Source organism: Cavia porcellus, unplaced genomic scaffold (genome assembly GCF_034190915.1).
Source record: "Cavia porcellus strain 051 isolate PalLab524CR breed Dunkin Hartley unplaced genomic scaffold, mCavPor4.1 scaffold_31, whole genome shotgun sequence".
In the NCBI taxonomy this organism is placed as follows: domain Eukaryota; kingdom Metazoa; phylum Chordata; class Mammalia; order Rodentia; family Caviidae; genus Cavia; species Cavia porcellus.
The window spans coordinates 12168586-12193055 of NW_026947514.1; the positions used below are offsets into that span (position 1 = coordinate 12168586).

Here is a 24470-nt window from a genome sequence, read left to right on the forward strand (position 1 = left end):
CAGCATGACCTTAGATCCTCCGGGCACACCTAGTACAGCACAGAATGGGGCTCAGTGAGCACATTGGGCCTCAGCTCCCCACCCGTGCTTTTCCTTCCTCTTCCTAGTTTTATTTTTCCCTTCAGTTGCTGCCTTGGTTAATAAGAATCGTTACCCATTAGTCTGACCCTCTCCATGTTGTCATATTCTAGCATCTGATCTGATTTCTCCACAGAGACTCTGCACCCAGTCCCCTAGCAAGCTGCCATTTTCTGTTCCCAATGATTTACTTTGAAGTGCAGAAACTTTTTAGTAATATGAGATCACATTGTTGATTCTTTGAAGTATTTCCTGAGCAGTTTGCATTTTATTCATGAATTCTCTCTCTACTCCTATGTCTCCAAGGTTTTTACCTACCTTGTCCTCCAGTAGATTTAGTGTTTCTGTTTTAATATTTATATCCTTGATCCATTTTGACTTTAGTTCAGTGTATGATGATAGGCATGAGTCTATTTTCAGTCTGCAGCATGTGGAAGGCCAATTTCTCCATTTATTAAAGAAGCTATTTTTTCCAGTGAATATGTTTAGCCCCTTTGTCAAATATAAGGTGACTGAGTGTCTTTGTGTTTGCATCTTCTAATCTGTTCCATTGATCCTCAGGTCTATTTCTTTGCCAGTACCATGCTGATTTTATTACGTTGGCTTTGTAGGATATTTTCAAGTCAGGAATTGAGATGCCTCCTGTCTTGCCTTTGTTGCCCAGAACTGCCTTTGTCTCCTAGGTTTCTTCTGTTTCCAAATGAATTTTACAAATATTTTCTCTACATCTGTAAGGTATGTTAATGGTATTTTGACTGGGATTGCATTGAATCTGCACAACAGTTTGGGAGTATGGCCATTTTCACAATGTTTGTTCTTCCTAACAAGAGCAAGGAATATCCTTCCATTTTCTTTTTTTTTTTTATTTAAGAGGAAAAAGAGAAAAACACAAAACAAAACAAAGCAGTGTAAGGTTACACATAATACAGAACAACAAAAAAAAACATAACAGTAAGAAATCACCTGTTAATAGATTATATATTATCATCTTGGAAATAGTTGCTCAAATCACAGTATCAAAGAATACAAAGTAGACATTCAAACAGAGAGACTACAAACAGCTGTGTTCAATGATCCAAAAACATTAATATAGTCAGCTATTTAACATCCCTAAACACACTTGCTGTTATATCTGTTAGAGCTCTTTTTTTTTTCCCTCCCTCTCTTTTTTACAACAAAATTTACACATTTTGGATTTTATTACTCCTTAGTTCTTATTACTTTTTGGGGGGGGAGAGAATAAAGTCAAATATGGCAAAACAAAGCTGTAAGTCAAAACCAAGGATAGACATAGCACATGATGTAGAACAGAGTACAAGGTTATTAACAATGGTTATCAACATTGTCTCTTGTTTCCTTAAAAGGAATTGTCTATCTCATTAGATATTATAAAGTTGGACAAAACAGTGGAGAACAAGACCAATAAAACTTAGGCATTGTGAACATTACAGGATTTCCAAAGGAGACAATAGTCAAACCAGAATGGGCATCTTTGTGAATCTTATTGCCTTCAAAAAAGTTGCCTATACCTTTAGACTTGCTACTATCGCACAGAATGGAACAGAGTCTAATCAGTCAAAACAAGATCTTGGGAGTATTACAGGACTTCAAAACAAGTTAATAGGAGATCAAAAAGAGTTACTACTATATATCCTAATTTTTTAAATTTTTCCCTTAATTAAAATAAACATAAGAAATAGCTAAATAATTTTTTTAAAGAATAGTAGTTACCATAGTGTCTGTCTTTTTCCTTAAAATATTTGGATAAAACTTCATATACTATAGCTTCAAATATTTCCATATTAAATCCCAGAATAAAGCCTTTCTAATTAATAAGTGAAAATTTTATAAGGCTTCAAGGCCACATAATGGGGAATCATGATTATCACATATTTTTATATATTTGAATCATTACTTACATTAGGGAAACTATTCGCTATTCATACATGCGAGATTGATTTATTTCACTTATGAGTATGGTCTCAAGCTGCGCCCATTTATTGATAAATATCTCAATGCGATCCTTCTTTATAGCTGAATAATACTCCATTGTATAGAAATACCACAACTTTTTTATCCATTCCTCAGTTGATGGACACTTGGGTTGTTTCCAAGATCTGGCGATTACAAATTGTGCTGCTATAAACGTAGGTGCACATATATCCCTGTGGTATGATGCTTTCAGTTCTTCTGGGAATATGCCTAGAAGTGGAATAGCTGGAATAAATGGGATTTCCAATCCCAACTTTTTGAGAAACCTCCAGACAGACCTCCACAAAGGCTGTACCAGTCTACACTCCCACCAACAGTGCAGGAGAGTTCCTTTTTCCCCACAGCCTCTCCAGCATTTGTTGTTGTTGGTTTTCTTGACCCTGGCCATTCTTTCAGGAGTGAGATGGTATCTCAGTGTGGTTTTAATTTGCATTTCTCTAATGACCAATGATGATGAGCATTTTTTCATGTATTTATTTGCCATTTGCATTTCTTCATCTGAGAATTGCGTATTCATCTCAGATGCCCATTTTTGGATTGGATCTTTGAATTTTGGAGGTCTGAGTTTTTTTAATTCTTTATATGTTTTAGACAAGAGTCCCTTGTCTGAGAGAGAGTTCACTAAAATCTTTTCCCAGTTTGTGGGTTTTCTTTTCACTATGCTGGAGATTTCTTTTGACATGCAAAAACTTTTTAATAAGAAGTGGTCCCAGTTATTGATTCTGGGAAGTATTTCCTGTGCAGTTTGAGTCCTATTCATGAATTCTCTACCTACTCCTATGTCTCCAAGGTTTCTACCCAATTTGTCTTCAAATAGATTTAGCGTTTCTGTTTTAATATTCAGATCTTTGACCCATTTAGATTTTAATTTAGTACATGGTGATAGACATGGGTCTAGCTTTAGTTTTCGGCAAATGGAGAGCCAGTTTTTCCAGCACCATTTATTAAAGAGACTGTCGTTCTTCCAGTGAACCTGCTTGGCTCCTTTATCAAAGATAAGGTGGTTGAGTGTGTTTGTAGTTGTGGTTGTATCTTCTAATCTATTCCATTGATCTTCAGCTCTGTTTTGATTCCAATACCATGTTGATTTTACTACTGTTGCTTTGTAGTATAATTTCAAGTCAGGGATTGTGATGCCTCCTGCTTTGTCTTTGCTGCTTAGAATTGCTTTTGCGATTCTAGGTCTCTTCTGGTTCCAGATGAAATTTAGGAGTGATTTCTCTAGATCTATAAGGTATGTTGATGGTATTTCTATTGGGATTGCATTGAATCTGTATAACAGTTTTGGGAGAATGGCCATCTTCACAATGTTTGTTCTTCCTATCCATGAGCAAGGGATGTCTTTCCATTTTCTGAGATCATCTTCAATTTCCTTTTTCAGTGTATTATAGTTTTCACTGTATAAGTCTTTCACTTCTTTCATAAGAGTCATTCCTAAATATTTCATTTTTTTGCTTGCTAATGTGAATAGTCCAGTTTCCCTTATTTCCCTCTCTGTGGTTTTGTTGTTTGTGTATAGGAATGCTATTGATTTCTGAGTATTGATTTTGTATCCAGCCACATTACTGAATTTATTTATTGTATCTAAGAGTCTTTCAATGGAGCTTAGGGGGTCTTCTATGTAGAGTATCATGTCATCTGCAAACAATGACAACTTAACTTCTTCTTTTCCTATCTTTACCCCTTTTATTTCTCCTTCTTGTCTAATTGCTCTGGCTAGTACTTCCAGTACTATATTAAATAGGAGTGGTGATAAAGGACATCCTTGTCTTGTGCCTGATTTTAAAGTAAAGGCTTTCAATTTTTGGCCATTTAGTATGATGCTGGCTGTTGGTTTGTCATAAATGGCCTTTATTATATTGAGGTAAAGACCATCTATTCCAATTATCTGTAGAGTTTTTATCATGAATAAATGGTGGACCTTATCGAAGGCTTTTTCTGCATCTATAGAAATGATCATGTGATTCTTATTTTTGGCTTTATTGATATGGTGGATTACATTTATTGATTTGCATATGTTGAACCATCCTTGCATTCCTGGGATGAATCCCACTTGGTCATGGTGTATAATCTTCTTGATGATTTGCTGGATCCTATTTGCCAATATTTTATTGAGGATTTTTGCATCTGTGTTCATTAGGGAGATCGGTCTATAGTTCTCTTTTTTAGTTGGGTCTTTCTCAGGTTTTGGTACTAGAGTGATATTTGCTTCCAGCAATGACTTAGGAAGGATTGCTTCCCTTTCAATTTCATTGAATAGTTTGAGGAGTGTCGGCATTAGGTCTTCTTTGTATTTCTTGTAGAATTCTGCAGTGAATCCATCTGGGCCTGGGCTCTTCTTGGTGGGTAAGGACTTAATTACATTTTCAATTTCAGTAACCGAGATTGGGTTATTCAACAATTTTACATCCTCTTGATCTAGCTTTGGCACTTCATATGCTTGTAAGAAACTGTCTATTTCTTCTGTGTTATCAAACTTTTGAGAGTAGAGGTTTTCAAAATAGGTGTTGATGATCTTCTGTATTTCTATTGGGTCTGTAGTGACTTCTCCTTTTTCATTTCTTATTGCATGAATTTGAGCTTTTTCTTCCCTTTTTTTAATAAGGTTGGCTAGGGGCTTATCGATTTTATTTATTCTTTCAAAGAACCAACTCTTTGATTTGTTGATCCTTTGGATTGTTTTCTTAGTCTCTATTGCATTGATTTCTGCTCTGATTTTTATAATTTCCTCTCTTCTTTTGGCTTTGGGCTTGACTTGCTCTTCTTTTTCTAGCTGTTTGAGGTGTAGCATCAAGTTATTTATTTGTATTCGTTCTGTTTTCCTGATGTGGGAACTCAGTGCAATAAATTTTCCTCTCAGGACGGCTTTCATTGCATCCCACAGATTCCGGTAAGTTGTATCTGCATTTTCATTTTCTTTTAGGTATTGTTTGATTTCTTCTTTAATTTCTTCTGTGACCCACTGATTACTCAAGAGTGTGTTATTCAGTTTCCATGTGTTTGTGGGATTTTTGCAGTATCTTTTATCATTAATTTCTAATTTCAGAGCGCTGTGATCCGATAACATGCAAGGGATGATTTCAGCTCTTTTGCACTTGTTTAAATATGTTCTATGAGCTAATGTATGGTCTATTTTAGAAAATGATCCATGTACTGCTGAGAAGAATGTGTATTCTGATGTTGTTGGGTGGAACATTCTGTATATGTCTATCAAACCCATTTGTTCACAGGTATGATTCAGTTCTGTTATTTCTTTACTCATTTTCTGTCTGGTCGATCTGTCCCTTGGTGTCAATGGCGTATTAAGGTCTCCTGTTACAATTGTGTTACTGATAATTTGAGTTTTCATTTCTGTTAATAATTGTTTTATATAACTGGGCGCTCTGGAGTTTGGTGCGTATATATTTAAGATAGTTATCTCTTCCTCTTGGAGTTTTCCCCTTACGAGTATGTAGTGACCTTCTTTATCCTTTATGGTCATTGTTGGTTTTAAAGTTCACGTTGTCTGCAAACAGAATGGCTACTCCTGCGTTTTTTTGGATTCCTGCTGCATGAAGAATTGTTTTCCATCCTTTGACTTTCAGTCTGTGAGTATCCTTCTGGGTTAGATGGGTTTCCTGTAAACAGCATATGGTTGGATTTTGTTTCTTGATCCATTCTGCTAGTCTGTTTCTTTTGATTGGTGCATTGAGACCATTTACATTAATGGTTATTACTGTTAAATGTTGGTTAATTGTAGGATTCTTATCTCTCTGCTGTTGCATCTTTATCTTTCTGTTCTGTTTAATTATTTGCTTTGCTTAGTGGTTTTTTCCTTTGTGTATCTAAACTGTCTTTCAATATTTTTTGCAGGGTTGGTTTGGTGTTCATGAAGTTCTTCAGCTGTTCTTTGTCATGGAAGTATCGTATTTCACCATCTATTTTAAATGATAGTTTTGCAGGATATATCAGTCTAGGTTGGAAATCATTTTGCTTTAGGATCTGGAATACTTCACTCCATGCTCTTCTTGACTTTATTGTTTGTGATGAGAAGTCTGCTGTGATTCTGATAGGTTTTCCTTTATAAGTGATCTGTCTTTTCTCTCTGACAGCTTTTAATAATCTATTCTTGTGTTGGATTTCTGGGATGGTGATTATTATATGTCTGGGTGTAGTTTTATTTTGGTTATGACTATTTGGAGTTCTATATGCTTCACTGATCCTGATGTCAGTTTCTGATCTCATGCTTGGGAAGTTTTCAGCTATTGCTTCTCTAAATATCCTCTTGATATTCCTTTATGTTGTCTCCTTCTTTTTCATTAATCCCTATCATTCTTATGTTATTCTTCTTTGCATCATCTTGCAGTTGTTGAATTGTTGTTTCCTGATTCCTTGTTATTTTTAAAAGATCTTTCCTTTCCTGTTCACTAGCTGCAATCCTGTCTTGAAGGTCTGAAATTCTATCTTCACTTTCATTAAGGCGGTTTTTACAACTTTCAGTGGAGTTTTTTATTTCCTGTATATCTCTGTGCATCTGCATTATGTATTCTGTTTGTTTCTTATATTGCTCGTCTAGGGATTCTATCTTTTTGTTTAGTTCCTCCAATTTTTTATCTGTGTTTTCTTTAGATATATTTAGAATCTCTTTCATTTCTTTTATCATTTCTTCTTTTATCTGGGATATTATTTCGAGTTTGAATTTCTTTAAAGCTTCCTGGAGTTGCTTGTCAACTTCAGTAGCTATTGTGTCTGATATATGAGGAGGATGGGATATATTTTCTTCTAAATACATTTCTCCTAGGGTTTCCTGAGATGGGCTGGAGGTTTGAGGTTGTAATTTGGTCTTTCGTTTTGCCATTTTCCTATATTTCTGTGTTTCAAGTGTTATTTGAAAGCCTCCTCAGGATCTGTTGAAAATCCCCTTCTATGTTTGCAGCTACTGAGACTCTGGCACCACTCTACCCCAGGCCATTGGGCCTGCAGAACCAATGGCCCTCCTCTGCTTGTTCAGAACTCCGCGGTTCCAGACAAGCTGGGCCTCAGGGACACTGTGCGCCCACCTGCCCCTTGGTAGATCCACAGCTCTTGGATCGCAGCCGGGTTAGGCTACTCACCACAGACCGCAGTGCCTCAGGAGCCTGTGATCCCTCCCTGCTTGCAGAGATATCCACAGTCCTCCAGACAAAGGAAGGGCCTCCTGCGGGCACTCCAGATCCACCCAGCTCCTCTTCTGCACGCAGATGGCTATGCGCGGCTGGGCACAGGCCGAGGTGCCTCAGGAACCTGGGATCCCTCCTCCTCCAGACAAAGGAAGGGGCTTCTGCAGGCGCTCCGGATCCGCGCAGCTCCTCCTCTGCACACTGAGGGCTAGGCGCGGCTGGGCACAGGCCGAGGTGCCCCAGGAACCCGGGATCCCTCCTCCTCCAGACAAAGGAAGGGGCTTCTGCAGGCACTCCGGATCCGCGCAGCTCCTCCTCTGCACACCGATGGCTAGGCGTGGCCGGGCACAGGCCGAGGTGCCTCAGGAACCCGGGATCCCTCCTCCTCCAGACAAAGGAAGGGGCTTCTGCAGGCGCTCCGGACCCGCGCAGCTCCTCCTCTGCACACCGATGGCTAGGCGCGGCTGGGCACAGGCCGAAGTGCCTCAGGAACCCGGGATCCCTCCTCCTCCAGCCAAAGGAAGGGGCTTCTGCAGGCACTCCGGATCCGCGCAGCTCTTCCTCTGCACACCGATGGCCAGGCGCGGCTGGGCACAGGCCGAGGTGCCTCAGGAACTCGGGATCCCTCCTCCTCCAGCCAAAGGAAGGGGCCTCTGCAGGCGCTCCGGATCCGCGCAGCTCCTCCTCCGCACACCGATGGCCAGGCGCGGCTGGGCACAGGCCGAGGTGCCCCAGGAACCCGGGATCCCCCCTCCTCCAGACAAAGGAAGGGGCCTCTGCAGGCACTCCGGATCCACGCAGCTCCTCCTCTGCACACCAATGGCTAGGCGCGGCTGGGCACAGGCCGAGGTCTATCCTTCCATTTTCTATCCTCTTCAATCTCCTTTTTTAGAGTAGTATAATTTTAAGCATATAGGTCTTTTATATTCTTAGTTGGGTTGATTCCTAAGTATTTCATTTTTTTTTAGATGCTATTGTGAAAGGTGATATTTTCATAACTTCTCTCCCATGGAGGTTTTTTTTTGGTATGTGTGTATGTACAGGAATGCTATTGATTTTTGAGTGTTGACTTTGTATCCAGCTATGCTACTGAATTTGTTTATTGCCTCTAGTAGTCTTCTAATGGAGTTTTTTGGGTCTTCTATGTAGACTATCATGTCATCTGCAAATAATGATAATTTAACTTCTTCTTTTCCTATTTTTTTCCTTTTATTTCTCCCTCTTGTCTGTTTGTTCTGGCTAATATTTCCAGAACTATATTGTCAGGAGACTACTTTTCTCGTAAGATCTACTCATGTGCCAATTAAATACAGCAGGCAGTTAATAATTGGGAGGGTGAGATAGGGCAGCCTTTCTAGATAAGACAGTAAAATGTATCCTAAAGAATGAAGGTGGAGAAAGGAGAGAAGAGGCCAGAAATGATAGAAAAGATTCTATAGTGAAGTACCAAAGATGAAATCTGCAGCAGAAACTTCAGTGCTATCAGATCTAACATGGATTGTATCACTATGTTTTCTCTTTATTCATCTTTTTTTTTCTTTAGAGAAAAGATTTGTTTTGCCTCATGCTGTCAGAGGTTTTAGATCATGGTGGACTGGCTGCATTGTTTCTGGGCCTGTAGTAAGGCAGTGCATCGTGGCAGAAGACCATGACAGAGCAAAGCTGCTCATTACGGCAGCTACTAAACAAAAAGAGAAAGGAAGTGTAAGGGAGGAGTTTGGGACAAAAGTGTATCCCTTGGAACTTACTACTTCCTGAAGCTGGGCTCCATTTCCTAAAGTTTTCATCTCACTTTCCTACACCTCCACCAACTAGAGACAAACCCTTCAACACATAAACTTGGGGCATATTCCAAATCCGAACCATAACAGCTAAACCCTAGCCCTGAAAAATTATCATCTATCTCATAATGCAAAATGAATTCAGTCCATCTCCAAGAGTCCACATGCTTTTTAACTGTTCCTGCATTGCTCAAAAGTCCAAATCGAAAGTCTCTGCTGAGATTCAAGACAAACTCTAAGCTATCAGCTCCTTTAAAAATCAAGAAACAAGTTATATACTTTCATTATGCAATTGCACAAGATGACTATAATATTTCTATCTATCTTAACTGCCTATAACTTTTCTCCTTCAGCTTGGTCATGAATAAGCATATGTAAGGTTGAAGCCAAGGAAATTATAATTGATACAGAGAGTAACACAGTACCCAGAACTTCCATGAGGGAGTAATGGGTGATGACCAATCTGGCTTCTTCAGACTGAAGGAGTTTGTAGCTGTTGATCGGCAGTCAAGAGATACTCTACAGAGGTTCTATCTAAAGGTCCTCGATAGACATTAAGCATTTTCATCTTGGGTAGGCATACAGCTTTAAGTCTGGAGGAGAAAAATCCAAAGAAACAACTAAGTATGCATGGGCCAAACAATAGAATCCACAGGATAATTATGAGTATCCTTAACAAAGATTTCTACCAGGAGGAGTTTGTAATGACTTCCCATAAGGAGAGTACGGATAAGTCCAGGGAAATTTAGAGTCTGACAGGTCATTGATTTGTCATCTAATATCTTGAACAGATATTGAGATATTAGCAGAAGAATCAAAAATATACACATAACAATTTTTACTGCCTCTTCTTTTTATTCCTTCTAGGATACCTGCTTTTGGGTGATGCCACCCACACCCAAATGAAGCTTCCATTATCCTCACCCAAAACTGTGTTAAGTCAATCATTGGACTAATTTAGTAATCACACACACCCTTAACCTCAGTATTACACTTTAATACCAACATGACACACCCTAGCTCCAACCACCTCCAAAAAGCCCCACCTATGACTTTGTGAAGTTTTGGAGGAGCATTTAGATACAATCCTTAACAGTCTAAACTGCTAAATCCCCTGAGTTGAGACTGTCTCAGCCTCCCAGAGTGCTGGGATTACAGATGTGCCTACCACACCCACTTTAGAATCACCAGTTAAATTCTGGTTACAACAGAGGCAGTGATGGTGAACTTTTTAGAGATCAAGTGTCCAGACTTCAACACAAACCCCACTTATTTATCACAAAGTGCTAACAGTGCAACTAAGCCTGAATATCGGAGATTTAGTTTAGATAAAACAATTATTATTCAATGCTCTACTGCTGGGATTCCTTGAATCATGTGCCAACAGAAAGGGCTCTGTGAGCCTACTGCAGCACACGTGTCATAGGTTTGCCACCACTGACTTAGAGCTTCAGTAGTTTGCAACTTCAAATCTTTCCAAATCCTTCACGCAAACTAGTTCCAAAGGCTTCTAAATCACATGATCTGGTATAGTTACAGCAACAACTCACTTCAAAGTATCAGTTTTCGGTGTTAGTCAGCTTTCAGTTAGTCAGTTTGTGACAAAATACTTAAAGGAGGAAAGATTTCTTTTTGGCTCATGGCATCAAGCAGTTTCAGTCCATGGTGGGCTTGCGCCATTGTTTCTGGGCCCGTGGCAAGGCAGTACATCCTGATAGAAGACTGTGGTGAGGCGAAGCTGCTCACTCATGGTATCTGGGAAGCAACAAGAGAGAGGGATACTTATCTCATTTTGAAGAAAAATCTTGTTATTGGAACTTTATGTGATTTTTTTGTGAGGAATGAATTGTGAATTTTTAAATTGTACTGACTTACCTGTATAAGGATGAAATGTTATTGTAGGTACTTGGTATAATAGTGTTATTAATTTAACAGTTGGAAAGCAATGAAGATAACATGCTATTTTTACTTCAGTTATTTACAAGTTTAATTCAAAATGCATTAATTCTGAGATCATTCAGACAGAAACAAAGCTGATATAAGAATATAAAAATTTGTAGAAAAAGGTCAAATGAGCTCAGCAATGGTATATAGTAATATGATAAAAATCAGATTTAAAATGCTACAGGAAAGAAAAACAGATTTCCTCATTCATTGTTTTCTTCCTTAATCATAACTGATTTTCTGCCATGCCATGAATTTGAGTACTGTGGGAAAATACTTCTCAACTTACGAGGAGGTGACATCCAGATAAACCTGTATTAAGTTAAAAATATCATAAGTCAAAATACATTTACTATACCTAAGCTACTGAACAGTATAGCTTGGCAACACAGTTATTTCCCCTCATGACTGTTCACTTTGCTGCCCTACATCACAAGAGAGTATTTTACCACATATTGGAAGCCTAAGAAAAAAATCAAAATTTAAAATTTGAAGTATTTTTTTATGAAATGTGTCTCACTTTTGCACAACCATAAAGCAAAAAAATCACAAAATGTAACCATCATAAATTGGAGCCATCTGTATATTTAAAATCTTAGAAAAATAGTTTACATAGCATCAACAGCAAAGATAGCAAAATTTCCATTGTAATAATAGTAGGCATAGCCACTAGCATTTATGGAGTTACATACTTAAAAGACTTTATGTAAATGAACTCATTTATTTCTCACTATAGGAAGTATACTCTTGATAAGTACCCTTATTATCTCCATTTTTAAATGTTTTAACTGAAGCTCGTGGTGCCATATAGAGATATTTTTTCATTCTTCTATTGACTGTAGATTAATGGATTTCATTTTGGCAGGCTCATACATGCATATAGCATATTTGGGTCATCATCATCCTCCCTTGTGCCTTGAGGGAGAGTATAATATCAATAAATACATTTGTTCATACTCTATCCCCCTAGTAACTGCCTTTCTACCTCCTCCCCTTCCTCATATTTTCTTCCTCTTGTCCAATAATACTCTCCATTGTATCTGTGTGTCATCTTTTCTACATTCCATGTGTTAGGGAGAATGTGTGGTATTTGTCAGATCCTTGGCCCATTTTTAATTGAGTTATTTGCTTTCTTACTGTTGAACCATCCTTCATTCCAGGGATGAATCCTACTTGATCATGGTGAATGATCTTTTTAACATGCTAAGGAACTAAGTTTTCTAGTATTTTGTTGAGAATATTTACATATATTTTAATCAGAAATGTTTCCTTTTTGTAGTTTCCTTTTCCGATTCTGATATCAATAATTTTGGGTTTATAGAATGAGTTTTGAATTTTCTACTTTTTCAATTTTTTAGAATAGCTTGAGAAGGATTTATATTAGTTACCCCTCGTATGTGTGACAAGCAACAGTGAAGCCATCAGTCACAAAGTTTTCTTTGATGAATATTTTTACATAATATTATACCATTTCACAAGAAGACCATAAATTGCTTCTTAGCGAGTCACAACAGCTTTAGGAGAAAAATTATGATCTAAAATAGTAGTGTGCAAGTTTGGAAACAGTCCAACTACCCACCAACCAGTGAATGGATAAAGAAGATGTGTTTTTTTAATACAATCAAGTACTACTCTCCCATAAAGAAGGATAAGCTTGAGGCCTTTCAAGGGAAATGGATGTATTTTAAAACCATAATCTTAAGTGAAATAAATTTAGACATACATGTAAATATTGCATTGTTTCTCTGAAAACCAAAATCCATGAAATAGGAAGAAAATGTTTAAATGGGAAGGAGAAAAAGGGAAGGGGAAGGGCAAAGTAAAAAAAATTAGAAAAGATAGAAAAATGGAAGCAAAGCTTTTGTAAATAAAGAAGGAAAGGGGTTCAAAGAGGTAGAGAAATGAGGAAAAAAAAGAATGAAGTTATATCATATACAGGTACAAGTTTCCTATGGTGAATGTGACCATCGTGTATCTAAAATGCACCAATAAAAATAATTGTCTTTAAAAAGCAGTATGCCAATTCATTTTTGTGGTAGTCAGAGCACTTCACAATTAATTTCTCATTATTTTATCAGCAAAATGTTTATAAGAAAAACATGGGAAACTTGACATATAAAGGTACCAAAAATGATTGAAAAAGGAAAAGTTGTCATCATTGATGATGTTTACATATTCTTCAGTTTCATCAGGGTGATATATAAAATAGTTCACTGTCTTTTGTTTTCAGATATTGCTGCTGTAGAAGAATGGTTAGTAAAGATCACTTTACATCAAGGATTAAATATTTATGCTACTGAAGGAACCTTATTGGATAGTGTTCGAGGTAAATGCCAGAAGATGAAAGTAGAACACAATTTATATATTATTTCAACAACTTTGGCATCTACTATATGCCAGACTCTGTGGCAAATCCTAGATGATCATGACCCTTAAAGGACTCAAAATCTGACAGGGCAAAGAATTAAATATACGTGGATAATTATTTTTAGAGGTCTACATAAAGTGCTATAGAAGTAAGGAAATACATCTTTAGTTGCAGCTATTTTGGAAATTATTCTAAACAATGACTCTATAAAGCTAGTTTTAGTGTCGTTGATGTCTTAGACACCACTCATTGCACCACTGTCTTTTTTTATGCCAACAACCTGTAAAAAAAAATCTTACTCTGTCTTAGAACAGTTACTTTTTATTAATTAAACATTAGTTGCTCTAAGTTCATGAACACAGAGTGGTATAACTAATAAGACTTCTCTTTTTTGATTGTCTAAAAAAGTAATAGCCCAACTTTTGGACCACTTATAGAATTGTAGCATAAATGTTTTAAAGTCTTCAGTCCTAGCTTCTATTTCATCACCTTCTTTTTGTTATTATTATTTTAGTCTTACTTTGGTGCTATGCTATGTAGAATAGAGAATAAAAATAAGAATTCATGTTATGAGAAGAATCATTTGGACAATCTTTAAAAAATAAGGATGTCTCAAATCTAACATCCACCAATTAAAACCTGATCTTTATAAGTAGGAGAAGCCATCTATAGTTTTAGAAAATCTTCCAACAGTGATTCTGATATCCAGTGAGGATTGAGAATCATGTGTACCCAAGAACATGCACAAGTCTATTTCATAAAGTAACATTTGTATCAAATAACTGGAAAAAACCTAGATAGCCATAAATAAAGGAAAGACAAATATATATTGCTATGTCCTGTTAAAATGAAGGAAATAGGTCCAAACATAGCATCAAGAACTGAAGCCAAACACTGAGTGAAAAATCCAGTTTTAGGATAGACTAGAATCTAAAATTCAGAAAACACACAAAACAATGCTAATCTTCATGCATACACATACATTGCAATAAAAATATGAAAACATGAACTATACAGCAATTTCATGCATTTGGTATAATTTGCTAACAGAACAACATAAAACAACAGAGACATCTTCAACATTACCTGAATTGTTTTGTCTCTTTAACCAAAATTTACCTGAGAGTCTAGTTCTGTGCCTAGCATTTTGAGGTCATGAGTTTAGTCCCCACCACCATGATAAAATAAAATATATGAAACAAAAATGACTAAACGTTAAACTTACTTTTTTCATAGTTTCCAGATTTTTAAAAAATAGTGACCCAATTATTCAATAATCATTACAATACTGGTTCTGATATTTGGCTATCCTAGGCTCCTCTGAAATATTAAAATAACATTAAATTAGTTTGTTTTAAGAATCAGAAATTTCAAACATTTTTATATTGAGATGTTTTTGGGTTTTGGGTTTTTTGTATGCTGGTTGGTTTTAGTTTCTTGAGACAGGGTGTAGCGCCATGTAGTTCAGTCAGGCCTTGAACTCACTGTGCAGCCCAGGCTAACCTCAGACTTGTGATGACCCTCATGCCCCAAGGGCTGGGGTTGCAGATGTATACCACCACATTCAGCTTGCATTAACATTTTTAACTTACATTTAGTCAGAATATATAGAGATGATGCGGCAGCTAAGGGCTTCACAAATTAGTAAGCATTAAAAGATTCTGGATGTGGAATGAGATTGAGCTTTTTAGGCAGTGAGTTCAGGAGACTAGTGCTTGCAGAAGCATAGAAAATGACAATGGTTAGTATATGAGGAGTTGGACAAGCTGGCCGTGGTCATGGTAAAAACCATGGACCTTATCCCAATCATATTGAAAAGCTACCGGAGTGCGGGAAGCAGGAGAATGTGTTAATGGGAAGGTTATGGCTAGAAATCTTTATTCACTACTGAACTCTGAAGATGTTTAATAACAATCCCATTCTTGCCATTTTATGTCCAACATAAACCCAAAACCACTCTTGTTTCCTGTCTCCACATCAAACTGCTCTTGGCTGTAGTCACCAGAAACTTTCACATTATTTTTTCGTCTCTTTTTTAGCTTCTCAGCACAAGCCAAAACTTTTAATCACTTCCTGGTTCTTTTTAAGTTTAAAATCCAGGATCTGACTTTAAGGAATTTGGACATAATAAAAAGGCACTGTCAACACAGGGCAACTATGTCCCAGACATAAGCTCTAATCTCCCTGTTCTTTACCCTGAAGAGTCAGCCACCTTACCCTAAACTTCTTCAAATTCTTGAGTAACTTACTTTTGAGTTAGTTTAGTTATACACTGTTTCCTTCCCTTTTCAACTATATCTAGATTACTTTATGTCAAACCCAAATGGAAAGATGACTGGTTTTTTTGCTTTGCAAAAAATTTAAAAAATTTAAAAATCACATACAATCTTTGGATTTGTAGCAGAATGAAACTGAAAGTTTGAGGAGACAGAAATTTACACTGTAGAACATTATTGGGAACCCCAACAAGCACCCTATCTTCTGTTTGGTGCTACAACCCAAGGCTGCAAAGAAAAACTGAGAGACAAGATAAAAAATGAAACAAAGAACTGGGATTGTCAGTGCTCAGTTCTGAGCAAAGACCCCAAACAGCAAGATCCACGGTATTTATTGGTTGTAAAATCAATAGAACACGATGAGGAGGCCATGCGTATTTGCTAGGGATAAGACACTGACTTGGGCAGGACTTGTAAAGGAAAGATCAAAACATCCTTGCATCAAGGACATAAGAGACCAGAATAGGTCATGGTTAATGAATAACTCATTTTTCAAGCAAAATAAGCTACAATTCTGGGAAAGCAATTTGAGAAGATTCCCTTGTCCTTGGCTGCCATGTTATATTGGAGCCCCACATCTTCACAGGGGTATCTCTGGTCTGCTGTAGCCAGTGGTGGAGGAGATAAGCCATAGCTGCAGTGTTGACTCACTACTTGAAACAAGTCAATTGTGAGTTTAACTCTTTACAACCTGCAATGTTTACAACCTGCTCTGGGTACAATTGACAGGGTATGTCTGCAGAACATAAACAGCTAATGCGTTGATTACTAAATACCTCTGTTCTTAAAAGATCTTTTAACTTTTTTTGAAAATCATACAGCAGTATTGTTTTAAACTGCCCTGGTTTACCTTTGGTACTCTTTTTTCTTTTTTCAGAAGGAAAAATTTTTTTCTTCTGAAATTTCTGAATGAAAAATTTTTTCTTCAATGTTTATAGAAGATATTTTCAGGATAAAAAACTGTTGTGCATGAAAATTTCACTTTAGCTGCTACCTGTTGAATATTCATAAATAATGTTGTAAGTTGTAAAATTTATAAACCCTTGTCTGATTACCCTAGTCTGCTGAGAAAGAACACGGTTTCATTCTCTCAGCTCCAATGAAGTACAGGCCTCTCTTCGAACCTCATTCATTCTAGGGATTCAGGAGAGGCTCCCAGGGAGGGTGACATCTAAATGGGAACTAGAAAAATGGATTCAGGGAAAAATACCTACTCAAAAAGGCGGGGGCATGGCAGTGCATGCCTGTAATCTTAGCATTCAGGAGGCTCAGGCTGGAAGATCGTTGTGAGTCTCAGACCAGCCTACGGCTACAAAGTGAGCTCAGGGCCAATCTGAACTGCATGGTGAGACCTGTCTCAAAAATAGACCAAAAAAAAGAACACCTGGGAAAAGTAAAGTTGAGAAATTAAAAAGACAGCAGGACCTAGGAGGCTTTGTTTGCATGTAAAAGATCTTCTTTGTTGTGCCGCTTTTCAGCCTATGCTGAGTTAAAGATGTCTTATCTCTGATTGTTGTTTGTTTTGTTTGTTGCTTTTTGGTTTTCTGGTAGTTCATTCCCATCTTTCTGTCTGTTTTCCAAAAACCTTTCTAAGATTCTCTGCCACAAATGACATCTTCCCTTGTTCCCAACTGCTACTCTGAATCTATTCTTATTTTTATTTATTATTATTTCAACAGGATTGAGGGAGACAACAAAAAGGAAATGTGTGCTCTGGAAGTAGAAGGGCTTCTCTAAATTAAAATATGCATATTTTGTGATCCAGAGATTCCATTTCTAGGGACAGATCCTAAGGCAGATGGTATTTTCCAAATATCTCCCATCCAACATGCTCTTTTGTAGGGTGATCTTGCCAAGGTTCCATGAAGGGAATTTGATCTGATTCCCTTTCTAGAAAATAAAAATTGACCTAACTGTAGTTGATGAAGTATGAATCATCCTACATCCATTTTGGACAATAGAATTGTTCCTTTACATAGTATCTCTAAAAATCTTTAAATTAATATGGCAATGTTTCACTTTCATGAATACTGCTACAATTTAAAGCCTAACTTTGATTTCCACAGAACCTATTCTTCAGTGGAAACTTGGAGATGAAATGTCATCACAAGAGATCAGTGTGTTATATCCACATGTAATAGATCTCAAAGTGACAAAGTGCCCCTGTGCCAATGATGTAGCATTACTTGGCTTCATTTTGAATACAACGTATAATGGTAAGTCTATACCTTTATTGAGTGTTGGAAGTAGTATTTTGTATTTGTTGAAGTTGATGTCTAACTGGTTGTGCAAACAAAGTGCATTGACAGAATGGAGTAAAAATGTTGCCTAAAAATACCTACAAGTTTACTCTTCATCACTCCACCTTATCTACTTGCAAGTGTGATATACTAAAGATACTTTCTGCTGTGGTTTATTTGCAGTGCTAATTGCATTTCTTCCCCTTTTAGTGTGTTACTTTTCATAGAAATTATTCATTGTTTCTAATCCGTTATTTCTATCATGTATAAATAGGCATCATTATTCCTAAAATATCACATTTTAATTATTAGATATGTTTTTCCACCACAACAACAATATATGTGCATAGTTTTCTATATGTTGTCATCTATAACACTCTTGACACAAAATGTACGGATTTTCTATATCAAGCAATTCATTTCTCTGAAGAAACCAAATGAATGTCTTGTGATTTATTTTAATTCTGGCTATCTGGAGTTTACACAGACCCCTATGGATTAAAGGCTCAGCCCCCAATTTCAGATGCCAGGCAAAATCCCAGGTTGTAACCTGCACTTCTGACCAACTGGAGAGTTCCCCTGACTCCCCAACCCCACTATGAGTTCAGTAATTTGCTAGAACAGCACATAGAACCCAGGAAACTTTGACTTACCACTTACTGATTTACTATGTGGGATATTACAAACAATATAGATAAATAACCAGGTGGTATAAAGTACCTCAGGTGAAGAGTCCCAAACACAGAAGTTATGCCCCCTTGGAGTTGCATGATGCCACTCTCCCAGGACATAAATATGTTCACCAGTTGGGAAGCCTCTAGCACCTTATGTCAGAGATGTTTATGGAGCCTTCATATCGTATGCATGATCAGTCATCAAGATGGTCTCCAGCCTCTTGCCCCTTTCAGGAAAAAGGTATGCAAGGCTGAAAATTTTAATCTTCAAATTATAATATTGTTTTTGTAGTGACCATCCCTATCCTAAAACTATTGGGAACCCATCAGATGTCACCTTATGAGGACACAAGAGACTCCTATCACTCAGGAAATTCCCAAAGATTTAGCAACTCTGTATCAAAAACCAGAGATAAAAGCCAAATATAAGTTTCTTAATACATAATAGAGTCACATCATATTTCATCTACTAATAGTATTCTAGTTGTTCTTCCTGGTCATTGATGACCTTCTAGCCCTAAAATTCCAATTAAATTCAAACAAAACATTTTACAGTTATTTTTTAAAAGATGAAAACCTTACTTATATATGATATATCAACATAAAATTCCAAATGAGTCTACTGAAACACAATCAAAATAAATATGAGAGTGTTACAAGGATGGTTTAATGATGGACTCAAGTGTTGTAGGATATTATAATAATCTAGAAAAATCAAGCCAAAAATAAGCCCAAGATTTTAATATTTTCTTGTTGTGATGGTGATGCTGGGGATTGAACCCAGGACCTCACATATACTTGACAAGTGCTCGGTAATTGAACTAAATTCCAAGCCTCAAGATTATAATTTTAAAGTTCAAAAAACAAGAAACAAGGGGAGTTACAAAGCCTGTTACATAAAAATTCTAAAATGTAATGCAGACCACAGGAAAAGACTAAAATAAATAACAGATATCATATTCATGAATAGGACCTTCTAGTAATTTGGCAATCAACTCAATACAGTTTCCAAAAAATTTACACAGTGTTTTTGTGTGGTTTGTGTGTATGTGATTTATTAGTATATAAATTGACAAGCCAATCCCAAAATTCATAAGAAAACTGAAAACCTATGAAATACATAATTTTAACAAAGAAAAAAGAAATTTTTATCCTACCATGATTTGTAATAGCATAATAACTTAAAGCAATATGCATTGGCATAGGAATAGACAAACAGGCTTACCCAAATTTCTTAGATTTCCTAATGACTCAAACAGTCTGTAACATATCTCTGACGCTTGAGTGTATGCTTCTGAAATATATGTAACTGTAAATAATATCTTCTTCCCCACTCTGCTGTCTAGCAGTGCCTGGCAGTTCTGGTTGCAAACTGAATTGGACAAGGACCAAATCAAACAAAGTCCCCATAAGTTAACATTAAACCTAACTATTGAAATTTGTTTCATTCTCATCCAATTTGGTCTGGAACCAGAACAATGGAAAGAATTAAGTTCATGAACCAAGGTACCACTGTATTCCAAACCAGTTCGAAATTCAGCTCTTTTTCCTTTCTGTTCCATGGATACCAGACTAGTACTTCATCCTCCTCTTTATCCAAACAACACCTACCTACATTCAAGAGCCACAATAAAGCAGTCATTCTCAACTCCTCATGCCTGAGAGCCATAAAGAGAAGAGCTGTCCTACTCCTAGGGGCCATACTCAACAGACCATGTCAACTTTTAAAGAAAGAATTGGTTTCAACTGGCCACTACTGTCCTGAAGTAAAACCAAAAGTCCCCATAGTGTCAAGTTGCCACTACTTAAACTAACATTCCTTTGCAAGGCCCTTGTTAATCCTCCTGGCATTCATACCAGGAAAGTTTAATGATGGACTCTAGTTTGGACTTGTTAGCCACCTTCTCTACAACATTCTTAAAATATATCTCTGCTGGGCATGATGATGAACCTTTAAGCTCTTAACGCCTCTGCTTTTCTTTCTATCTTAATTTTTGTCACTGAACATCTATTTAGAGGATAACATTATGCAAATAGCAACTATGGAGTATTTCCTTCTGTCTTACTTTTGAAATCCAGCATGTTCACACTATTTTGTTTTGTTCTGTTTTATTGTTCTACTTTCTTCAATGTTCTGTTTAGATTGGTTATACTCTGTTCCGTTTTGACTTTGTCTGATGGTATGTGCTTCAGTTTTAAAGACAACAAGCAGCATTATGGTAACCACTGTTGATTTCCTATTATCCTGTTTTGAAGTCTTGGCACATGGGCCTCCATCTAGACTCACCCACAGGTAGCCAGGACAAGGTGGAAGACGAAGCAGCCGACCCTGCCCCACATGCACACAGGCTGCCATCAGGACCCTCCCACAGGTAGCCAGCTCAGATCAGGAAAAGAAGCAGCCAACCCTGCCCCAGTGAACTCGATGGCCACCATCAAGGACCTGTAGCCAGTGTGCAGGGGGGAAAACAGCCAGCCACACCTCAGAGAAGCCACATATCTCTGGAGAAGCCCACCCCATGCCCTACCACCTCCCCCAGGAACCTAGGTTAGAAGAAACCCAGGTGTCTGATGTATTTCCCTGCACTGTGGGTAGCCAATTCAGGAAGTATCTAGGACCCCACATAGGGCTCATCTAGAGGAAACCAGGAAAAGGTCAAGATGAAAGAGCAAAGGGCAATCTCTGGCCTCCAGCCCACATAGAACAAGCCCAGGAGAAATAGACTTGGAAAAAATTGAAATTGGCACATCTGAAATTTCTGGTATGATTGGCAACTAAAGTAAAGAAACTACTTCATAAGGCTGCAAAAGAAATCAGATCAGAAATAATATCTCAGGTAAAAGAAGAAATGACAAACATAATGAAAGAGTTTCTGAGCATATCTAAAGAAGACATAGATTTTGAAAAAAAAGAGAGCAGGGGAAAAAGGAATATATGGAAGAATTAGAATTCATGAAACAGATTCAAAGAGATATCCAGGAAATTAAAAACTCCATTGAAGAGAACCAGGAGAGCTGCATCTGCCTACCAGGCGCCACAACCAGGAGGCCCTTTCCTCTGCGCACCCAGCATGGGCCAAAAGGACCAAGAAATAGGCCTCTGCCTACCAGGCACTGCCACCAAAAGGCCACATCCTGCAGGTGGCCAGCGTAGGCGGAGAGAACCAGCAGATCTGCCTTCACCCTCAACGAGCTGCAGGCAGCCGACAGGAGCAGGGACACACAGCCAGGTAAGGCTGGAGGTCCTTGGTTCCCTCAGGCAGCCATCACCCACTAGTAGAATCAAACACACTCCTATGTGTCTGCCACCATCCCAGTGTAGACACACAGGCTGAGAGAAGCAGCCCAACCTCCATGCACCCCTGATCATCAGCAAAGCCACAGTGTAGCTGCATAGGTCTAGAGAAGCCTGTTCCACACCCAACTATCTCCCTGGATATTGGAATTAGAGGAACCCAGCTACAGTACTAGGGGCAGCCAACATGGGAAGTGCCTGGGGCCTCACAACTAGCTTGTTGGGAGGCACCCAGGAGAATGTCAAGATGAAGGATCAAAATGTCACTCAGACCTCTAGCCCACATAGAATAAGTCTGGGAGATACAGTCATAGAAGAAAAATGGAAGTCACATACCTGAAATCTCTTGAGAGGATAGCAGCTGAAATAAGGAAACAATTTCATGAGATTGTGAAAGAAGTCAAATCAGAAATAATATCTCAGGTAAAAGAAAAAATCACAAACATACTGAAAGAATTATTCGGCAGGTCTAAAAAAGACAGAGATAATACAGAGAAACATAGGAAAATGATGGAAACCTTGAATGAATGTAGAAAGGAATTACAATACATGAAACAGATTCAAAGAGAGATGCAGGAAATTAAAAATTCAATCAAAAGCTGGCAAAATTGCTTGAAAGAGTCTGAAGATAGACTTTCAAACCTCGAAGACAGGATTGCAGCTAGTGATCATGAAAGGAAAGATCTCTTAAAAATAACATGGAATCAGGAAATAACAGGAAATAATCAGGAAATAACAACTCAATGGCTGCAAGATGAGGCAAAGATACATAACTTAAGAATGATTGGTGTAGGTGAAGAAGCAGGGGTCAACACAAATAAAATTAAAAGGATATTCATGGAAGTAACAGAAGAAAACTTCCTAAACATGGGAAATGGGTCCAGCATGCAGATAAGTGAGGCATATAGGACTCCAACAAGCCATAACCAAAGTAAATTTACACCCAGACATATAATAATCAAGATCCCAGAAATTCAGCACAAGAATAAAATATTAAAAGCTATTAGAGAAAAGAAATAGATCACCTATAAAGGAAAACCAATCAGAATCATAGCAGACTTATCAACACAAATGATCAAGTCAAGAAGAGTTTGGAGTAAAGTGTTTCAAACCCTGAGAGAAAATAATTTCCAATCCAGATTGATGTATCCTGAAAAACTATCTTTCAAAATTGATGGAAAAATAATATACTTCCATGATAAAGAACAACTGAAGGAATTCATGACTACCAAACCAAATCTACAGAGAATGCTAAAGGATATTCTAGAGAGACATAAATCTAACCATGGTTCCAGGAACAGCAGCAGAGGAGGATCACCAAACAAGACAGGCAATTGAATGAAGCAGGAAAGTGGAGGGCTAACAACAGGAAGATAGCAGGACAGAGACAAACCAATGTATGCCAGTTACAACCATTAATTTAGATGGCCTCAGGTCAGCAATAAAAAGAAACAGGGAGAGTGGATCAAGAAACAAGATCCCTTGATACACTGTACACAAGAAACACATTTAACTGGAAAGGAAATTCATAGGCTGAAAATCAAAGGAGAGAAAACAATTGTTTCATGCCACAGGAGACCAAGAAAAAAGCAAGAATAATTTGCCCTCAACTGAAGAATGAATAAGAAAGATAGTATTTTCATGCAGTGGAAAGCTACCCAGCTATAAAGTAGAATAATCTCAAGGCTCCTGTAGGTAAATGGACCCAACTAGAGATCATGTTTATGGCCAAAACAGTTTGAACTCATATGCGTGAACCCTACCATTAAAAACAGGAGTTAATATGATCCAAAAAGCAAAATAGTTCATGTAAGAGCAAAGGGGAGGAAACACCTGGGAGGGAAAGGTGGAAACTACTGTCAATTTCTTATTGTCTTATCTTGAACTCCTGCTTTGTTTACACAATTTTGTTAGGTTTGGCTTTGTTCTGTCTTGTTTTGTTAGATTTTATGCTGTCAGGTGATAGGGGCAGCTATTTTGAATATAGTGGACTATTTTATAGTAATCATGATTTCCTATTATATTGCTTTGAAGTCTTACAATGCTTTCATTCATTGATTTGATTTATTGTTTTGTTTGATTTTATTATGTGTGATGATATGAACAGCTACTTTGAAAAAATGAGACATTATGGCAACCATTGCTGATTTACTATCATCTTCTTTGAAGTCCTACCATGCTTTTGTTCTTCTGTTTTGATTGGTTCTATCCTGTTGTGGTTTATTTCATTTTATTACATAGGTTGGTATAGACAAATTTTTTGAGGAAAATGAGATATGATAGTAGCCATTGTTCATTTCCTGTTATTTGGTTTTAAAGTCCTGAAATGCTTTCATTCTTTTGAATGGTTTTATACTATATTGTTATGTTTGATATTATTGTGTGTGAAGGTATGCTCAACTATTTTGAAGAAAAGAGACATTATGGTAGCTACTGTTGATGTCCAGTTGTCTGGCTGTGGAGTGCTGTGTTGCTTGCATTGCTCTGCTCTGATTTGCTTTGTTCTTTTCTCTTTTGTTTTATTCTCTTTAAAATAAAAATTTTTTAAAAACTTGAGTACAAGTAAAACCACTTGAAAGAAATGAAAATAGACTGTCAGACCTTTCAGACAGAATTGCAGCTAGCGATCATGAAAGAAAAGATCTCTTTAAAATAACAAGAAACCAGGAAATAACAATTCAGTG

General features: G+C 37.4%; 1 protein-coding gene across 1 annotated transcript in view; it reads left to right on the top strand.

The window, feature by feature from the left end:
- The window catches only part of Catsperb (cation channel sperm associated auxiliary subunit beta), a 189140-nt gene that overhangs the window by 36487 nt on the left and 128183 nt on the right, over window positions 1-24470 (top strand). Inside the window, exons 5-6 of the mRNA XM_063240997.1 lie at window positions 13164-13259; window positions 17644-17793. Coding sequence (XP_063097067.1) covers window positions 13164-13259; window positions 17644-17793 — 246 coding nt within the window. The remainder of the gene's footprint in view (window positions 1-13163; window positions 13260-17643; window positions 17794-24470) is intronic.